The sequence below is a fragment of the Mirounga leonina genome, unplaced genomic scaffold, assembly GCF_011800145.1.
Source record: "Mirounga leonina isolate KUSES-001 unplaced genomic scaffold, KU_Mleo_1.0 Mir_126, whole genome shotgun sequence".
Classification (NCBI taxonomy): Eukaryota; Metazoa; Chordata; class Mammalia; order Carnivora; family Phocidae; genus Mirounga; species Mirounga leonina.
Genome location: NW_023270314.1, coordinates 10,802,111 through 10,821,894, shown reverse-complemented (window position 1 = coordinate 10,821,894; position 19,784 = coordinate 10,802,111). Strand labels below are relative to the sequence as shown.

The window sequence follows — 19,784 nt, the reverse complement described above, 5'->3', positions numbered from 1 at the left end:
CAAATGGACTGGGTGGGGAGGGACAAATGATAAGAAAGAGAGACCAGGCTACTGCTGCAGTAGTCCAGGCAAGAAGATAAGATGACTTGGACTGAGGGTGGCGGTGTTAAGAAGTGGTCAGATTTGGGATATTTTGGAGGTAGAGCTAATATGATTTGGTGATATAGGATGTAAAAGAGAGAGACCCAGGATTTCTAAGGTTTGAGACCTGCATTACGTTATAAATGGGTGCCATGAATCTGTAATGGAAACTTAGGTTGCAAAGGAGTACAAAGTATACTTAGGAGCTTCATGTGGATGTTCCATAGGTAGAGTGCCCACTGCTGTAAAGATCCAGCAAAACGTTGGCAATTGCTCTCTGCTAGTTCTAACATAACATCAGCTTTTCCTAGTTGAGAATGTTGAAGCCAGTTAGCTCCATCCATGTTTCTTTCTTGTCTCATATGTCCTTAATACCCAAAAGCAAACCTACTCCTCCTCCAGGCATATCACTTGTCCTCATTTTTATACATCTCGCTGTTTTCAGAGTAAACTGTTTGAAAATTTTTACCTTCCTGACTCCTCATCACCACCACCAAATACCTGACTAGGTCTCTTTCGTTATTTAGTTCATTTACTGTCTCCTCCAGGAAACATTTTCTGATTCCAAATCCATTTTACTTTCACATCTGAGTTAGTGGTCTCTCCCATATACATCAAAGCACACTACATATGCTGTGTATAAACACCCGCATCATGACCTTTTTAAAAAAAGATATTCTGTACTTCTGTAGGATGAGAGGAGGGAATGTATTCTGGGTGGGGAGAGAGAGATGAATAAAAGTGCAGGGACAGATTTGGAGAGAGGACCAGGAAAAGAAGGAAGATTGTAAGTAAAATATGTGGTTTGTAAAAAGAGTTTATATTGGGGTGAGTAAAATATTAATTAGGTAGAGTTATGTGTCAGTTATATCTCAGTAAAGCTGGGGACTAAAAAAACAGAGATTAGAAGAATCTTTTCAGTCCTGACAGAGAATTTGAAAAGACTAAACTGTGATTGGATATAATACTAATGGCAATGGTTCTCAACTCTGGCTGTACCCCTAAAAACACCTGGAGAGTTTTTTAAATCTCACTAGCCATGAATTGCCAGCATTCAGACTGAGTGACAATTTCTGGGCATGGGACCCAGACATTAGAGTTCCACAGGTGATGTAAAAGTTAGCAACTACTATAAGGAGTAGAAAGTGATTGGTTGAAAAAAAGGTTAAGCAATTGGATTGTTATTTTTATTCCTCTTTGTGATTTTTGGCAAGTAACTTCATTCCTGATGTTCTTTATCTGTAACTTAGCTGGAAGATCTCTGGAGACAGTTTTCTATCTCTAAAATCCTTTGATTTTAATGAAGGAAAATACTTAACAACATAATGTTATATAGAAGATTTAAGCAGCTAAGTGCAGGGCAGATTGGAGGTAAGAAGATGTGAGGACAGGTTGGAGGTTAGAAGGTGGTTATTCTTCGTCAGTGTGGGTAGGACAGTGAGTTCCTAGGAAGAGCTAGTTGCTTTGGAAATAAATGGAAGGTGGGGATGCTTTAAGCCCCTTTGCAGCAATTAGGGATGTTCTACCCTTTCCTTAATAAAGATTTCAGGAGACTTCATTTAAGTGTGAGTATTCAAGGAGTTGGTTGCTATGATTGGATTTTTTTCTTATAACTTGTATTATTAATATTGTTTTTAGCAAAAGATTGAATAAAGGAGGCATAAGATATTTAAGGAATGTGCTGTTAATCAGTTTGTGCAGTGGAAATAATTCATGGAAACATTTCTTAGATCATGTTCCTTTGGATTTCTGAAAAATGATCAGTTAATTCAGTTCATTCTATGTTGAGCACCCTGCCAAATTAGAGGTAGGAATCTACTTGGAGTATGTTCATGTATTTCTCCTAATATTATATTATTCTTTATTAGCCATTTGTCAAATTGAAAGAAAAATTTGATTCAGAACTATAACCTTTTTAGCTACTTTTTAGCTTTTTTGTTCATTTATTCCTCATTTATAATATTTTTTACCTGTTGTAGTTATTTTATGCCAAATTTTTTTATGAGGTTTTTTTTTTCCTTTTTTTTTTTTTTTTTTTTTTTTTTTTTTTGCTTTCTTTTTTTTTTTTTTTGGTATAATTTTTTGGAAATTTTCTGTGATTGTTTCTAAATATATTACTAAAAGAGTAAAGTTCTCTCTTTGGCCTTACCCAGTTATAATTGTTTGACTCAAGTAACTCAAATTTAATGATTTAGTGTATTTTGTTTCCTAAAAATAAATCTTTGTATGTTCCTATCAGTGATACTCTTTATGTTTTAAAAGAATTCAATTTTTAATTGAATGTGAAATAGCTTGATTATTAAAGTATTCAAAGCTTGATGATCCCATTTGAAATTGATGTACTCCTCTCTCCTTTTTTTTCATACCTACCTAGTTCAACAAAATGCAACTCAGACTGAATATATTAGCTGTTTTATGAAATCAAGAGGGTTGAAGGAAAAATAAACACTAATCTTTGAGTTTATTTCATACGTCGTCTTCCATTCTCAGCACTATAAATTAACTCATGTGCCTGCCAATCCCTAATTGACTAAATAAAAAACCATACCCATTCTTACTTTCATCTCCAAAAGTTTTTTGCTAATGTTCAGATAATCTCCAGTTTCTAAGATATTTCTGAAGTTACCGATTTTCATAATACAGCATAGAAAAATATATATATGAAGGATTAAAGTAAACAGATCTCAGTGAGTTTTGTAAGGCATATTGATTATTAGAAAACAGAGGGTACTAGATTTTTGTGAAGTGTATGTTTATTTATAATGATAAAGGTATAAGAGAGCGAGAAAAGGAAGGGGAAAGTAAAATTAGAAGAAAGAAAACTTGAACAGGTATAGAAAAGAGAGGGAGAAAGAAAATGGAGAGAAGAGACCAAGAGATGGAGAGTTAGTAAAATTTGAAGAGAAGTAAATATTTAAAAAAAAAAAAAAAAGCAAGAGAAAACAAAATAGGTAAAGAGGTGTTACGAATTGGTAGACACTCACAAGAGGTGTTCGCTTAGCGTTATATTGGGCTCCCATAGGGCTGCCATGAAGAACACTAGGAGTTAAGAGATCTAAATTCTAGTCTTGGTTCTTTGTGTCACCTTGGAGAAGTCAGTTAATTCATCTGAGGCTCAGATTCCTCATCTGTAAAGTGCGAACATTGGACTAGGTGATCTTTAAGGTCCGTTCTGGCTCTAAAATTGTATATTTCTTGGTGGTCAGTAATTGTGTGAAGCACATTCCTGTGGTTAATTCGCAGCTATAGCTGACTTTAGGACAGCATTCTTTGGGGAGAAGGATGGAAACTCCCTGAGGGGGTAGGAGCCTTTTCTATCTTGTTCACTGCTGTATCCCCAGCAGCTAGCACAGTGCTTGGCACATAGTAGGCACTCACTAAATGTTTATTGAATGCTTGATATGAAAAGTATCACTTTGGTGGTTCACTCTGGGAGCATCTAGAGGGCCTTCAAGAAAACTAGAGTGGTTTAAGAGAAAGAAAAGACTGATTTATTCTGAAGAAATCTTATATGGCTAATTTTTAATCTTATTTTTCCTTATTTTGTCCCAATTCAGAGAAAGCATTTGCAGCCAGTGGTATATTCACGGTCACAAAATTTGTAGGGACCAGACATACATACGGTGAACTAAACCAGCATATAATCTAGGCCAGTTAGTTCCCTTCATGTCGTTGAAAGAAATGTAGAACTAACCTCTGGTCATCGTGGAACCTGACTGAAACAGACAGAGTACACATAGTACACAGAATATAGTAGCTACATTGAGTTGGATTTCTTGGCTTCATTCAGTTGAGAAGCAAAGTTAGGCTATAAGCTGAGTATTGTGGCTGGCAGATTCCAGTGGAATCTTTGTGGTCCACTGCTGTCCTTAGGTATGACATTGTTACGCCAAAGGTAAATGTTGCAAAGGTACTTGAATTAGTAAAACATTCAGAACATATATATATACACTCCAATTTTTTGGAGGTCATAGTTTCAAAATATTCATGTCCTTGAAATTCTTGCTTCTGGAATTAGACCAAAAACGGAAGAAAAAAGTCACTTTAAATCCCTAGCACTTAAGTAATCTATGTATTCATTAGCTCTATATCTTACCGCTTTTATTTAACTTCCAGTTCAGAATAAGTTCAGTTGACTGATAGGCTATTTCGCAGCTGACTAGAAACAGCACCAAAAAGTGTGGGTCAGGAAATGGAGGCATCCATAGGCAGATAATGATAACTGGTGACAGCTGGACATCCTTACTCTGAGGGATGAAAGGGCTAGGGGGATATCTAAACATCTAGAATATTTGATATCCTTGATATTTCTGAATCATTAAGAAATTAATTTATATTTCATATTAATAGAAGTTAGGAAATATGTCATACATTTTTGAAATGTTTACCCCCATTTTTTTTTTTTTATGTTTTTTATCTGAGTGGTGAAACTTTAGTCTGTAAAATATACCTGTTGGAACACATCCACCCTTTTGCATCTATCCCCAGGAGTACTAGATATATAGAAGGTCACTGTACTTTGAAAACTTAAATGTTTTAAATTCTTGTCTCTTACAGTTATATCAGCTTGAGTTTTTTTAACAGTTGCTGACATTTTATGTTGGGTTTGTAAAAATTGTAATGTTGAGAAATATGTATGTATAAATAGTAGAAATTTCTTAAATGCATTTTAAAAGCATCATATAAAAATTAAAGCTGCTTCAGCAAAGTGGGGTTAAATGTCTGTTTACCTCAGTTATGATTTAAAACATAAAAACACAAGATTGCAAATTTCTTAAAGCCATATTTGTACAAAATGTTTTCATTGAAACATAAATCATCTAATTTGTTAAAACCATTGGCAGATATAGTTTATTATAAAATAGAAATATGAACAGAGGATAGAAATATGAACGCAATGTCCATTCATAATATTAAATTTCAGATTAGAACATTTTTGTTAAAATCAGAGTCCATTTGGAGTGAATTGAATATATCCATTTAAAATTTGCATATTATATTACATGTTAGGTCATTTAAAAATGTTTTAAATTGCCAACTCCAGAAGATGGATAACAATTTCATTCCTGATGGCAATGAATTTCCTTCTTCTGAATTTTTTTAATAGGTGCACTAGGCCTTCCAATGAGGGGGATGAGCAACAATACCCCTCAGTTAAATCGCAGCTTATCACAAGGCACTCAGTTACCGAGCCACGTCACGCCAACAACAGGGGTACCAACAATGTCACTTCACACGCCTCCATCTCCAAGCAGGTATTTATTGATGGACCAGAATATTTCTCAAGATGTATCTTTGTAGAGTAAGCAAGCGTTTTAGTTTTTAAATAACTAATTATTTCATTTTTCTGGTTCAGTGCCTTTCACTGAAGAAAAGAAAGTTAATACCCTATGCTCATTTTATTTCATTGCAAATTGATAAGTATAGTGTAAGATGTTTTTATCATGCATCTGACATACTGGTTGTCAGCTGGGTGGGTATCAAGGGTTAATCACCACCTGGGGAGCTTTTTCAGAAGCCAACTCTTCCTCAAAAGAGGATGTGCAATTTAAAATCATTCCTCAGATAATTATGATTATTGCTCCCTCAACACACATTCATTGCTCTACTGAGTAAAATAAAACAAGATTGATTACATAGATGATGCATATTAGTATGAAGAAGTAGAATGACATACATTTGGAATGAACTTACTTTAAATATATGTGTGAAATACATTTGTATTATTTTATATCCTAGTCACACCAGTAGTTTTCTCATCTTAAATACCACCTTATATTAGTTCTGCTATAATTTACCCAATTTCTTGTTGGTTTGTTTGACTTTTCAAAGAGCTAGAATGACCAGACAAAAGAATTAAATTAATGAAAATTAGCAGTGTAATTTGAAAGTATATTTGAGGTTCTGGGGTTAGGCCAATTGATTATTTACAGAGAATTTTAATGAGTGATTGTAGAGAGCTTATTTAGTATAATGGACTTCTTTTTCAGGGGTATTTTGCCTATGAATCCTAGGAATATGATGAACCACTCCCAGGTTGGTCAGGGCATTGGAATTCCTAGCAGGACAAATAGCATGAGCAGTTCAGGGTTAGGTAGCCCCAACAGAAGCTCGCCAAGCATAATATGTATGCCAAAGCAGCAGCCTTCTCGACAGCCTTTTACTGTGAACAGGTAAGATGTTTATTGATACTGTGTATAATTGTCTTTCTGGGTATTTTCAAATTTGCCTTTTCATATTCAGCATTCTGTTCTTGAGTCTTGGCTTCTGTCATAAGTTTGTTTCATCATATTTTTATGACCAAAGATTCTCTTTCTGTTACGTGTTACAGCTTTAATCTCCCTAAACTTAAAGACATGTTCTTTTGAAAATCACTTTGATTTTGGAAAGCACATTAAAGGTTTTTGTTGTTGTTAGAAAAGAATTGTTAAGTTGCCACCAGGCAGATTTTTGTGGATATGTGCTTCGTCTGTTAAATGAGGCTGGCCACTTACGTGTAAGAGTTCCAGACTTATGAACAGTACCAGGGATATGTTTGACTATTACTGCCTTGCTTCACTTATGCTTTGGTTTAGTACCATTTCAACTGAAATTCAGTTTTGTGCTTTGGAGACTTCTTGACCAAAGACTTTTTAAGACTACATCTACAATATTCAAAAATAGTGTCAACGTTCTGGGATTTAAAACAAGAAGATGAGCTGTTGTGCTTTTTCACTCCTTTTTGCACTATTTGCATATGTTTACTGTGCAAGTGATAATGACAATATGAAGACCAGTTGTCTATTTTATTAGGATTTTGAAGCTGTTCAGATAATTTATATGAGAATGATGACTACAGTATAAGGCTTTGTATCTTGAAAAACTCGTGTTTAATTTCGCCAATTTTTTTAAAATGGGGAACTGTATGAGGAAAAAAGATCTTGATCTATTTGCTGTCATCTTACCCATTTAATTCACTTTCTTTTATCTACTACTTGCAAAAATCTGGATTAAAAATAGGTTATTAGCACATTTTCTGTTTGATCTTCATCCCATAAGTTCTAGTTCTTAGATTTATGAGTATTTCTGTTAATAATTTTACTGCTCTTAATTTTAAAAATAAATATTATTTATAAAGAGTCATCAAAATTCTTATCTACTTGATAGCTTCCTAATCATATACTTCTTGGACTTTGTCACATCTTTTCTTGTAGTGGTGTTCATTGAATATATATTTAAATTTTGCCTTTCCATATTTTTTCACATTTTAATTGTTTCTAAAAAATACATTGTTTGTAAATTGTCAATGAAACATGGGTCTCTATAGCCCTGCTTATTACTACTGATAAGTTGTATTTGTTATAGAATGTTTTTATCCCTTAGTACTTATTCAGTGTTTGAAGGTACCTGTATCAACAATTCTAACATGCTATTAAATAAGTATTTCTAATGGCTTTCTTACTCTTCTCTAGAGTTTTGTTGTTTCACCAGCTCATAATATTTTGTGAAAATATTGTTTGGCCATAGTTAGTTTTACAAAGTTAGGCAAAAAAACCCAAAAAAACCCTGTCATCATCAAACAGTTTAACCCTACTCATAAACACTGCTACACTGTCTTTTATCAGATTATTTGATGTTAAAGATGCATACTTTCATTGTAAAATTTGCATTAACAGCTCTTTCTGACATTCTTAATTATTCTGGCTTTGCTTTAAGTTCAGACTTGTTTCTATTCTCTCATGTTTAGCCTTGTGCAGAAAAGGGAGGCATTTGTAACTGTTTACCAAGTACCAGTTGTGCATTAATTTAGAATGGAGGGTACTATGGAGAGATTTGCTTTTTCTTTTAAGTAGCTGAAAGATAAACTACATTTAGATTAGAATGACGTGTTTTTTTAGAACACTAAATTCAGTTAAAGAAAATCACCATTTGATTCAGGTAAACGAAACATTTATTGAGTGCCTGTTTTATCCTCCTGAACGCTAAAGGCAGAGGTTGCTGAGATGACCATGACATAGGCCCTGTCCATAAGGAGTTGATTCTAGATGGGGAAGACTCTGTATGAAAGAAGATCTTATATGGAAAGTGATAATGGCACACTTTCCCAGTAGTGGAAGGAAAACAAATATTCAGGAACACTAGTTATGCCCTAAACTGCATGTTTTTAAGATTAGTTACTTCTGCCAGTGTATCCAGTAAGTTGGTTCTCCAAGTCCCTAAAATAGTGCCATTAATCTCTGTTTTCCTCAAGGCTTATGTGTAAATTCTTTGCTTTTTGTTTTTTAAATCATCTGTTTAAGATATTTTGGTTCTCAGTTATTCATGGAAGGACGTCAGGGGAGTTTTTAAATAAATGTTAAACTCAGAAAAATAAAATTAGTATTTGTTTTTAAACATACTGTTGTTTTATATGAGGAGATCAAAAGTATACACTTTTGTTTTTCTTCATCTGAAAGTTAGTGTTCTTACTGTATATCTAAAATTATTTTCTATGTACCCAGTATGTCTGGATTTGGAATGAACAGGAATCAGGCATTTGGAATGAATAACTCCTTATCAAGTAACATTTTTAATGGAACAGGTAAGCTTATTCTGGAGGTAGTACCCTATAAAAAATTATGATAGATCTTGAAATATAAAGCAATTCAACATACAGGTCTTAAAACATTATAGGATTTTTGTGTTAAACTGGTAGAATTTAATTTAGTGAGAATTTGACAGGAATTAGGGTTTAATTCAGTGAACAGTTGAGAGAGATTTAAATATATTTTTTCACTTGACATGGTAATAGCATAGTGTTATAACTTTAGGACTATTTCCTTAACACCTAGAGAAAGCCTAAACATTAACTTAGTCTATACTTATGCCTCAGAATCTCTTTTGCTTCAAGAGCTTTTCCTAGCCTCAGTCCCGTCACTACAGTCTAAATTAGGTTGAGTGGTATGGTATTCTGGCTATAGAGACCCAGATTGAAGAAACCTTTAAAATTATATTGGAGCACTTAACAATTTTTTCTTAATAATTTTAATAATACTAATTTGGCATTTAACCCTTGGATTTTTTTATCCAGTTTTATGTGTAGATTTTAATTACATAGAGTTCTGATTTTGAATTCCTGCAGTCTGTTGGTTTATTTCTTTTATCAACTGCTTCAGAGAGAAGAGAACAAGAGGCTTTGTTTCTATTCTGCTTCAGGTTTCACCATCTTCCACCCTTGCCTCCAGACCCTTTCCTGAGAAAAATAAAAGATGTTGTATGGCCATAGGAGCAAAAATGAATATGATCATTCAGAGAGAACTATATATAAAGGAAATGGAAAGAATGATCAGTGAAATGGAGCATATGTGGAAGCAGGAGACAGGATTTAGTAATGAAATGTCATTTGTGACCATGAGCTTTTAATTTTTAAGTGTTGTTATATGTTTAGCAGCATAGATTGATCAAATTAGACTTTAAAATTCCAAATTTTAGCATTTAAAAATTATAGTTTTATGTTCAAGGTGTTAAAATGCTATAAGTACCATATTCCCATTGTTTCTGAAATGCACACTTTTTTCATATTATCTCTGAATTCAGGCTGTATATCATAGTTTAATTGGCAAGTTACTTTTTTTTCCTAAATGGACCATAAAGTAATAATGTGTCTGACAATGCCATCTTATATTCTGAATTATGGTTTCATACACTTCCATAAATTTTTAAATTATTTTTAAAATTCAGTTTTAACTAAATTTTAACTAATTTTAGGGAAATTGTTTCCAAGTCTTTACCTAAAAATATAACTTGGGGGTTTATTAACTAATTTTTAGGTTACAATTATTCTCAGATAACATGGCCATTTTAAATTCCATCTTACAGGACCTGAAGATGTGTGTTAAAAGTTAATATATATTCAGAGCTTACAGTTAATTTATAATTATATACTATAAATAATTCAAGAAAGATTACTTTTATAACTTGAAACACTATAAATTTCTGTTGTCTTTTTATGTAGTAGTATCTTTTTAAAATTAAAAGTTCATAAACTACAATTGGTTTAGAAATAATGGGCATGATTTTATCTTTTACTTTTCATAATTTTAAATTGTAACCTGACTTGGAATGTTAATAGAGTGTATTGTTTTTCTATCAACAAAGTAATCTTGAGATAATTAGTTTCTGAGATTCTTCTGATTATGGAACTTGGAGAAAAATTAAAACTTAACAGAAAGGCCAAATAAATTGAAAATGGTATAAAACATTAAAACATTAGACAAAACAAAGATTAAAGAAAAGCTATAATGCAGGCTAAAACTAAGGTAGAAAGTTAAATTCTTCAAAAATTAAGAATAAGATTGTAAGAATAATAGAATAATAAAAATTGAGAAGAAATGAAGGGGATAATTAAAATAGGCAAAGTAGAGGGGCACCTGGCTGGCTCCGTTGGTAGAGCATGTGACTCTTGATCTTCGAGTTGTGAGTTTGAGCCCCACGTTGGGTGTAGAGATTACTAAAAAATGAAATCCTTAAGAAATAAAATAGGTAAAGTAGAAACGTTGGGTTAAATTTTAATTTTTAAATGGAAGCGAGCTGATTTTTTTCATTTAAAATGAACAATAATTAATTGTATTCATTTAATACATATTTATTGAGCGCCTACTATGTAATAAGTAATATAAACTTCTGGACTTTGCATCACATTCCCGTGCGTCCCAGACTCTTGCCAGACGTGGGAACCCTGCTTATACCCTGTCTATACCACCCTGCTTATACTCCCTAACTGCAAAACACACACACGCTCACACACATTTGTGTAATGGGACAAGTAGGTCACAGGACAGAAGTCCTTAGAGTTTCTGCTTCCACTGCCTGTGTTTCAGATATGATTCTGGTCATTTGCAAGAGGCACTGTCATTACCATACCTGTGTATAACTAAAGCTCCAAGCATCCGGATACTACCTCCACTTCTGGATATAATGAAAAGAGCCGTTATATCACAACAATCTCTCTCTTGTTAGCTAACAAGCTATAACTTTAGAGTGCCACCCTTCACAGGGGAAATAATGTACCACCTTACTCCTTATTGTCTGTCATACATAGGTCTCTAGGATTTGAGGTTTTTATTATGCTACTAGCTACATATTGCTTTGCTGAATTACTCATGAAATTCTTTTGCGTGAAATCAGTTCACGTGTTTATTGTACAACTACACATACCTAGTACAGTGCTGTACATTATTTAGGAAGAAGGTACTGTCATTTCAAATTATTTTATGGTTGGTCTTTAATACTCTCCTTAAAATGTTTGTAGAATCTGGGTGCCTGGCTGGCTCAGTCAGTAGAGCATGTGACTCTTGGTCTCTGGGTTGTGAGTTCAAGCCCCATATTGGGCATAGAGCTTATTTGAAATAAAATGTTTGTAGAATCAATAACTAATGTTCTTTCTCATTATTTAGATGGAAGCGAAAATGTGACAGGATTGGACCTTTCAGATTTTCCAGCATTAGCAGACCGAAACAGAAGGGAAGGAAGTGGTAACCCAACTCCATTAATAAACCCCTTGGCTGGAAGAGCTCCTTATGGTAATTAAGCTTTTTAATGATGGCAAATGGAAACTTTCCATTGCACACACGCGCGCGTGTGCACACACACATACATACCCATTTACATGCATGTGCGTGTGTGTGTACATACACATATATGTTTTCTAATCAGAGTAGTATAGTTTTGTCAGAGCTGATATATGCAAAGTACGTTTTCCTCCCAGAATACCATGGTAGCAAAGTTAAAGGGGAAAACAGTTTGTACCGAAACCCCAAAAGGAAATCCTCATTGGTATTCAGAGGTTATTTTCTTGTGGCATTTGTCTTAGTACACCTTAATGATTATTTGTGGTCTGCCTTTTCTCTTCTTAATTCATCACACATTTTTTAAATCACACAGTTCTACATTCTTAGTGATTAATAATGACTGACCACACGTTGAAGATTTTTTCTAAGCCAGTTTCTTAACCCTCCGCACTGCTGACATTTTGGTCAGATAGTTCCTTGTAAATAGGGGGCTGTGTTGTGCATTATAGAATGTTTAGCAATATCCCTGGCTTCTGCCTACTTGGTGCCAACAGTACCCCCCTCCCCATCATTGTGACAATCATAGGTGTCTCCAGACAGTGACAGATGTCCCATGGGAGAAAAAATTGCCTTCTGTCAAAAACCACTGGCTAATGGGTCATGGATAGTTTATGTAGACTCTTGGTCACAATTAAAACCCTTTGTCACTGTCTCTAATGGATTTGGCTAAGTGAAGGGGGGGCATGAAATGTGTGTAATAACAATTTAGACATGAAAATTATATATAACAGCAATGCAGCCATATTCTTTTCATCCACTGCACATAGTTGTTCCCTTTTGGGAGAATCTGGTAGATAACAGTAGTAGAAACAATGTAGAGGGATCAGTTCATAACTTTCCTAAGATAACTGTTTTTTCCTGTTTTCATCCAAGAAGGATTTCTTTGCCTTTCAGAATATTAATACAGAAAACAATGTGTGAAGAAGGGAAAAATAATATTGTTAATATTCTAAAGCTTCCAAATTAGTCTTCCAAAAATAACAAAAGAATGATCTGCCCTGGAAGTTGAGTACCTAGCTACTTGATTCTCAGTTCAGACTCTAATGTTTTTAACCTTTCCTCATAGGTCCATTTTTTCATCCCTTTAATCATTCCCGTTGCTCTCCTTGGACCAACTCTAGTTTCTCCATATCGTTCTTGAATTGTGGAGCCCCAAACTGGATATTGTTCTCCAATAAGGGCCTGACTAATGCCAAGTATAGTGGGAGGATTACTTCCCAGTTCTTGCATGTTTTACATCTATTACATGGAGTCCAAGAAAATCTGAAATAATATGGAGTTGTTTTATAATTGATTGCAATTTGCTCACTCTGTAAGTCACTTTCAAGTAGAATACTGACATGTTCTTTTAAAATTTATTTTGTTCATTTGTATTTGACAATTAACTGGTGTTTATAATAGCTAGTCAAATATTTAAATCAAGCTTTAAACCAAAAATTTTGATAACTATTACCAATATCAAATTATGTTTTTAAGCATCTATAAATGACATTAGATTTAGAATTATAGGATTGCCACTTAACTTCCCTTGTATTATTTTGTATATTGAGTTATTAATCAGTATATAAAAGTTTAGTTCTTCATTATTATCCTGAATACTAATTTTTTGAAGTGTGCTTTCATAGTGTAATTTTAAAAAAATCCTTTTGGTACATTATCATGAGGAAAGTTAATTTTTTATAATTTGTAGAAAAATACCATAAATATGACTTGCAATTCTCTGGATTATTTTTATTACATAGTTGGAATGGTAACAAAACCAGCAAATGAGCAATCCCAGGACTTCTCAATACACAACGAAGATTTTCCAGCATTACCTGGTTCCAGCTATAAAGATCCAACATCAAGTAATGATGACAGTAAATCTGTAAGTAATTGAGAATTATGTATGTGAATGATGTAGTTTTTTCCCTTCAGATTTCTCTTGTATTAACAGTTTTATAGACTATATTAAGGACTTACTAAACTATTACAAAATTGTTTATCTTGAATATCTGTAATAATCTAACTTCTGAAGAATGTGGAAAACCTTTATAACTTAGAAGATAGCCTATTTTTTTCCTATTTCATATAGGTTTGCAAATTTCTGTTGAACTTCTCAGAGTTAATTTAGACTTTTATTGTAGTCCCTGTCAGCTGGATCCCATGAAGTTTGATATTATAGCCTTCTAAGGAGCTGTGTTTTTCTTGAGTAAGTTTTCTCCTTGAAGAATCTTTATACACATTTTTATTCCTGTGTTGATTCAGCCAACTCAGCTTCCTCTTTCTGACTTAACGAATGTGTTTATTTCTTCCACATTTCACTGAAAATAGCTTTTTTTGTGTGATGGGAGTTTGTATTATATATTGTTAAAATAATTGATAAAGAAGATTATTGGGTAAGAATTAAATATGAATTTTAAAAGTTTATGTATTCTAATATATCCTCGAGGTTTTTATGCTGATATTATAGGCAACATACTATATTATTTTCTCTTCTAAATTAAAGTACTGAAGAGTGAAACTTGAAGCATAAAGTTCTGAGATATTTTTTTTCTGTGACCGAAGATCTGAGATAAATAAGAATATTTTCCATATATTTCTTGTCCTTTAAATACTCAAATGTGTAAAATACAGGATTTATTCATAAACCATGGGACAGTTGTGGAAACAAAAAATTTCATGTAGAACTTGAAAAACAGGTAATAATTTACTACCAGTTTAAATAAAGAATGAATAGAACGGTAACTAATATGTGAACTTGAAATTTTTACACTTAACAAATTTTAATGTCACATTTAATTTTTTTCATGTTAGAATTTGAATACATCTGGCAAGACAGCTTCAAGTACAGATGGACCCAAATTCCCTGGAGATAAAAGTTCAACAACACAAAATAATAACCAGCAGAAAAAAGGGATCCAGGTGTTACCTGATGGTGGGACTCTATAAAATATGTCAGAGATATTATAGAATTCATTTCTTTGCTTTTTCCTTAAAGATAGAATTACTGTGTTCTTCTTATCCAGGTCGGGTTACTAACATTCCTCAAGGGATGGTGACGGACCAATTTGGAATGATTGGCCTGTTAACATTTATCAGGGCAGCAGAGACGGACCCAGGAATGGTACATCTTGCATTAGGAAGTGACTTAACAACATTAGGCCTCAATCTGAACTCTCCTGAGTAAGTTTTTTTTCTTTTTTTCCACATTTGTGTATAATACCTACTTGCAGATTTCTAGTTTTTAATTTCATGTAATCAGATTGTATCACCTACAGCCACTCATTGTTGCTGTTATGTCTTGACTCTTTGGGTCATATCCTCTCATATTAGCTCCTGGATCACTGTCACTTGACAATATCATTCCTCTTTGGCAGTTTCAGAATACACATGTATGATCCTTCCTGATTCCTAAAATCTTGGGCTGTTGAGTTTTTCACCTCCAAAAATCTTACTCTCCACCATATCTCAGCTACTCACATATTTAATCATCCTTTTGACTTTGCCATTATCAATAACTTCAGTTTCTCTATAATTTTATCTGTGCTCCCATGCCACTTCCTGTTTTCCATCTTTCTCCCTCTAGTTCTGGCTCCTGTAATCATTTGACTCCTTGGGATCTTCAGTCCATTGATTCTTCTATCTTTTCACTGTTCTTCAGCATCCTTCTCTTCCCCCTGAGAAGAACTCACTTCCTTCTTATCCAGTTAAATTCTGTGGTCACTCATAATTGTTTATTTATATATACTCTTGGCTACTTTGCCCCTGTCTTGCTATTTGTCATGATTGCATGGCAGAAACTACAGCCCTGGTTATACTCTGACTTCCATTCTTGACCTCTGCTACTGAACCCAGCTAGAGAAAACCACACAGCTTCACTGCCTGGTCTCATTTCACATTCATGGCCAGGAACTTAAGAAGTGGGCCCTTAATTCTGCCACTCATAACTGGCTTGCCTTGTCCATTCATTCTTTTATTCTCCTATGCAACTATTTCACACTGTCTCTTCAAACACCTCATTACCTTTTTCCTTGTCCTTACTCTCAGATGAAGACCTTGCTGCTTCCCCCCCCCCCAAGTTTTTATTTAAATTCCAGTTAGTTAACCGTGTAATACTAGTTTCAGGTGTAGAATTAAGACCTTGCGTTTTTATTTCTAGTTTACTAAGAAAGATGGAAATAATCAGAAGAGAATGTCAGCATAGTCCTACCACCAAATCTGTCTATCTAGTACTATCTGTACCCACCTTATTCTTGTCTTCCACCCTGTTGCTATAGTTGATCCATGCTTTCTACTTAAAATGTCTCTTGAAAACTCAAGGACATGGCTGAACAATTTTTGCACTTTTGTTGGGTCATTTCCATCAGCATACAAATATTCTATTACTTCCTTTATAAAGTTAATAAAATGCCTTCTCCTTATCTAACTTCAATGAGTTAACTGCCCTTATTTCTTTATTCTTATTTCTTGGAGAGCAAAACTCTTCAAAAAAGCCATCTTTACATCTCCCATTTGTCTTCTCCCATTCTCCGTTAAATCCATTTCAGTTAGGATTTTGCCTCACCACTTCACTAAAACTACTCTCATCGAGGTCATCAAATGATCTCTATGTTACTAAATTCAGTGGTCGCTTGTAGGAACGTATCCTCCTTGACCTGTCAGCAATGTTTGACGTAGTAGATTCGATGCTGCATGCTTCTTACTGCTTTTAACTGCTGCCACTCTGGTTTGAATCGCCATCCTCTCTTGCCTAGATTATTCCATTAGCCAATCACCGGGTATCCCTGATTCTCTCTGTGTCCCTCACAGTCTCTTCTTTATATAGGAGCCAGGACCATCCTTTCTAATAGGTTAATCTTTTGCGCAGTGCTCAATGAGGGTTTGTGGTTTCATTATGATTAAAAACCTAAAATCTTGGGATGCCTGGGTGGCTCAGTCAGTTAAGCGTCTGCCTTTGGTGCAGGTTGTGATCCCAGGGTGCTGGGATTGAGTCCCTCATCAGGCTCCCTGCTCAGCGGGGAGCCTGCTCCCCCTGTTCGTGCTCGTGCGCACTCTCTCTCTCTTTCTCTCTGACAAATAAATAAATAAATCTTAAAAAAAAAAAAACTAAACTAAAATCTTTATAGGCCTGTTTATCTCTACAGGCATGTTCTCGTTCCCCCACCTCCATGGCTTTTCCCTTTGTTCACTCTGTTCCAGCTTCACTGGCCTTCTTGCTATACCTCAGACATATCAGTCATATCCCAGCCTTAGTTACTCTAGCAATTCCCTCTGACTAGAATAGTGTTTTGCCAGATAGTTAATATGGCTCACTCCCTCATGTTTGTCAAATCTTTGTTCAAATTCTAAATGAGACCTAACCTGACTACTTTATTTAATGCAACTAATCTCCCATCTCTACCCTTCCATGAACATGGAATATTATTTATTATGCAAATTATTTTTGTCTGCCTCCCTCTAATTTGTCATCCTCAATCAGAAAATAAGTTTCAGGGGCGCCTGAGTGGTTCAGTCATTAAGCGTCTGCCTTCTGCTCAGGTCATGATCCCAGGGTCCTGGGATCGAGCCCCGCATCGGGCTCCCTCCTCCGCGGGAAACCTGCTTCTCCCTCTCCCACTCCTTCTGCTTGTGTTCCCTCTTCCGCTGTGTCTCTCTCTGTCAAATAAATAAATAAAATCTTTAAAAAAGAAAAAGAAAAGTTTCATGTTGTCCGTTACCTTTGTTCTGTTCGCTAATGTAGCCAAAACACCTAGAACAGTGCCAGGCATATAATAGGCACTCAGTAAATATTTGGTGATTTGAACTTTTGCTTTTAATAATTACTGATTTTTTTCTGGCCATATAAATGGGAAAGTAATTTTACTTGGGGGCATGCTATTAATGAATTTAAAGCATTCTGAGTTGAAGTTACATATATGTGAATATATATTTATAACTTAATATATATACTTGGTATATACACACATATATATACACCTAGTTAACCTTGTTTCATTTTTCTGCTGTGTAAGTCATAGTAAGCACATGAAGAGAAATTAGAAGTAAAGATGCTCATTTTACTTTCGAAGTCATTGTTTTTCCTGATTTCCTGAAATAAAAATTGAAATCTTTTTTTATACTTCAGACTTGAGAGTGTTTGTTTTTTTTTTCCCCCTCATATTCAGAAATCTCTACCCCAAATTTGCATCACCCTGGGCATCTTCACCCTGTCGACCTCAAGACATAGGTAGGAGAATTTATTTGTGTTCAATCGTTTAAAAATATTTTTTAACTGAGAATCAGTTAATAAGGCTTTTTTCATTTTATTATCCAGACTTCCATGTTCCATCTGAGTACTTAACGAACATTCACATTAGGGATAAGGTGAGTGTAGTTTATTATTCTCCTCAGTTAGCATGAATGTATCTATTTTTCAGGCACTGTTTTTCAGTTCAGATGGCGTAAAATTTTTTGAAATAATTAGTGGTTTCAGGGGTATGCTTTCATGTGTCCATCAGTTACATAAAACAATTTAATTCTATTTTTGTTTATCTTAATGTTTTGATGAGATCCTGGGTTATATTTAAAGAATATGTTTTAAAAACAAACAATGGTAGGGCTGGTTAAAATTTTTCTAGGAGTTACTAATAACGGCATAACTATGGTTGATGAGAATAAACTATGTTGGGAAAATATGATAAATTTCCTTCTGATACTCTCATTTTATGCCCTTATCAATAAAATATTTTTTTTTACAAATGCTATAGTGTTTTCAATGGAACAATATATAAATATGTATTTAAAAACTATGACATTTGGCTTTTTAAAATGTTTAAATTACCCAAAATTCTAGTTGTAAAGTAACTTATTAACAGATTACAGTTTTAATCTTTTGTTTTACTCTAAAAAAGAAAATGGTAAATACTTTGTTTAGGAGAAAGAACTAATTAGGTGTTCATTTCTGTTAGAAATTATGTCCCTAGATTTGGCCTTGAGGAAGGATATCATTTATTAAAAATTATGTTACACATATGTATCTAATGTCTTATATACTTATATATAAATCTAAAATAATTTCATAAATATGTAAAACATATATTAAAATGATGGTGTTCTGTGTCTGTACCATGCAGTTGCATGGTCAAGTGGATGTTGATTTTGTGGACAGACAAGTAAAGAGATATGTCTCAATATGTCTTTTAATACTTGAGTAAATGGAAGACAAGATGTATGAGAGAACTAATTTTTTCTGTTTGTGGACTGTGTGATTTTTCTGCCACCTCCACCGTAGATAGAGCTTTTTTGCTTTGCTAAGAACCTTTTCTTAGGGCAATTTAAGAAATACTGATTTAGGAGAATTTGTCACCTTCAAAACTGCTGCTTGAATGGAGATAATATGAATGGAGAGAAAAATTATATTCCGAGATTGTGTAACAGTTAAATAGAGATTTCAGTACAGAATTGGGTGAAGAGATAAAAGTGTTTTCATTTTGATGAGCTTTTAAATAAAGGTTTATCCTAATACAAGATTTCAAGACTATTAAACTCAATGTTTTATAGTTTGGTTGGTAGTTAATGTTTCTGCTTTATGGAAGCACGTAAGGCAATCATCTTTTAGTCATCCGTTTAAACAAAATAAAGAGCTGTCCTTTTATGATTTTTGTATTTACCATGTGTGATTTGCTAAAAATATATAACCAACTGATTTGTGAATCACTGTTCGATGTGGATTCAGCTAACATTTCTTACAGTTTTCTATGTATCAGGCATTCTTTAAGGTACATTCATATACAGACACTTTATCAATTTCATTTACGTTCTTAGTAACCTTGTAGGTCTCATTTCTGCATCTTATATGGAAGTTCATAGGCATTAAATAATTTCGACATGGTCATATTTGTAAATAATGGAACCGGTTCTTGAATATAAGTCCTGCATCTCTGAACACTGGTTCAACTATTACCATGTTGGGTATTAATAAGCCCTCAAGTAAAACAGCATTTGGTTTTGGTTAGAAGTTTTTATATAGCTTTTTATCCTATTAGTACATAAAATAGATGTTACCAGAAATAATTGTTAAGTGACTTCAGTTATTTAAATGGTAAAACTCTCCCTTAAAATCGTAACTACCTGCAAAATCATGTAATAACAGTT

At 33.9% G+C, this 19,784-nt stretch overlaps 1 protein-coding gene across 11 annotated transcripts in view; it reads left to right on the top strand.

The window, feature by feature from the left end:
- CNOT2 (CCR4-NOT transcription complex subunit 2) overlaps nucleotides 1-19,784 on the top strand; it is a 119,142-nt gene that overhangs the window by 89,811 nt on the left and 9,547 nt on the right. For all 11 annotated transcript variants that reach the window (XM_035002143.1, XM_035002147.1, XM_035002150.1 and 8 more), the window contains 9 exons: nucleotides 5,189-5,336; nucleotides 6,072-6,254; nucleotides 8,562-8,641; nucleotides 11,496-11,621; nucleotides 13,412-13,536; nucleotides 14,466-14,586; nucleotides 14,678-14,834; nucleotides 17,816-17,877; nucleotides 17,965-18,014. In XM_035002143.1, coding sequence (XP_034858034.1) covers nucleotides 5,189-5,336; nucleotides 6,072-6,254; nucleotides 8,562-8,641; nucleotides 11,496-11,621; nucleotides 13,412-13,536; nucleotides 14,466-14,586; nucleotides 14,678-14,834; nucleotides 17,816-17,877; nucleotides 17,965-18,014 — 1,052 coding nt within the window. The remainder of the gene's footprint in view (nucleotides 1-5,188; nucleotides 5,337-6,071; nucleotides 6,255-8,561; nucleotides 8,642-11,495; nucleotides 11,622-13,411; nucleotides 13,537-14,465; nucleotides 14,587-14,677; nucleotides 14,835-17,815; nucleotides 17,878-17,964; nucleotides 18,015-19,784) is intronic.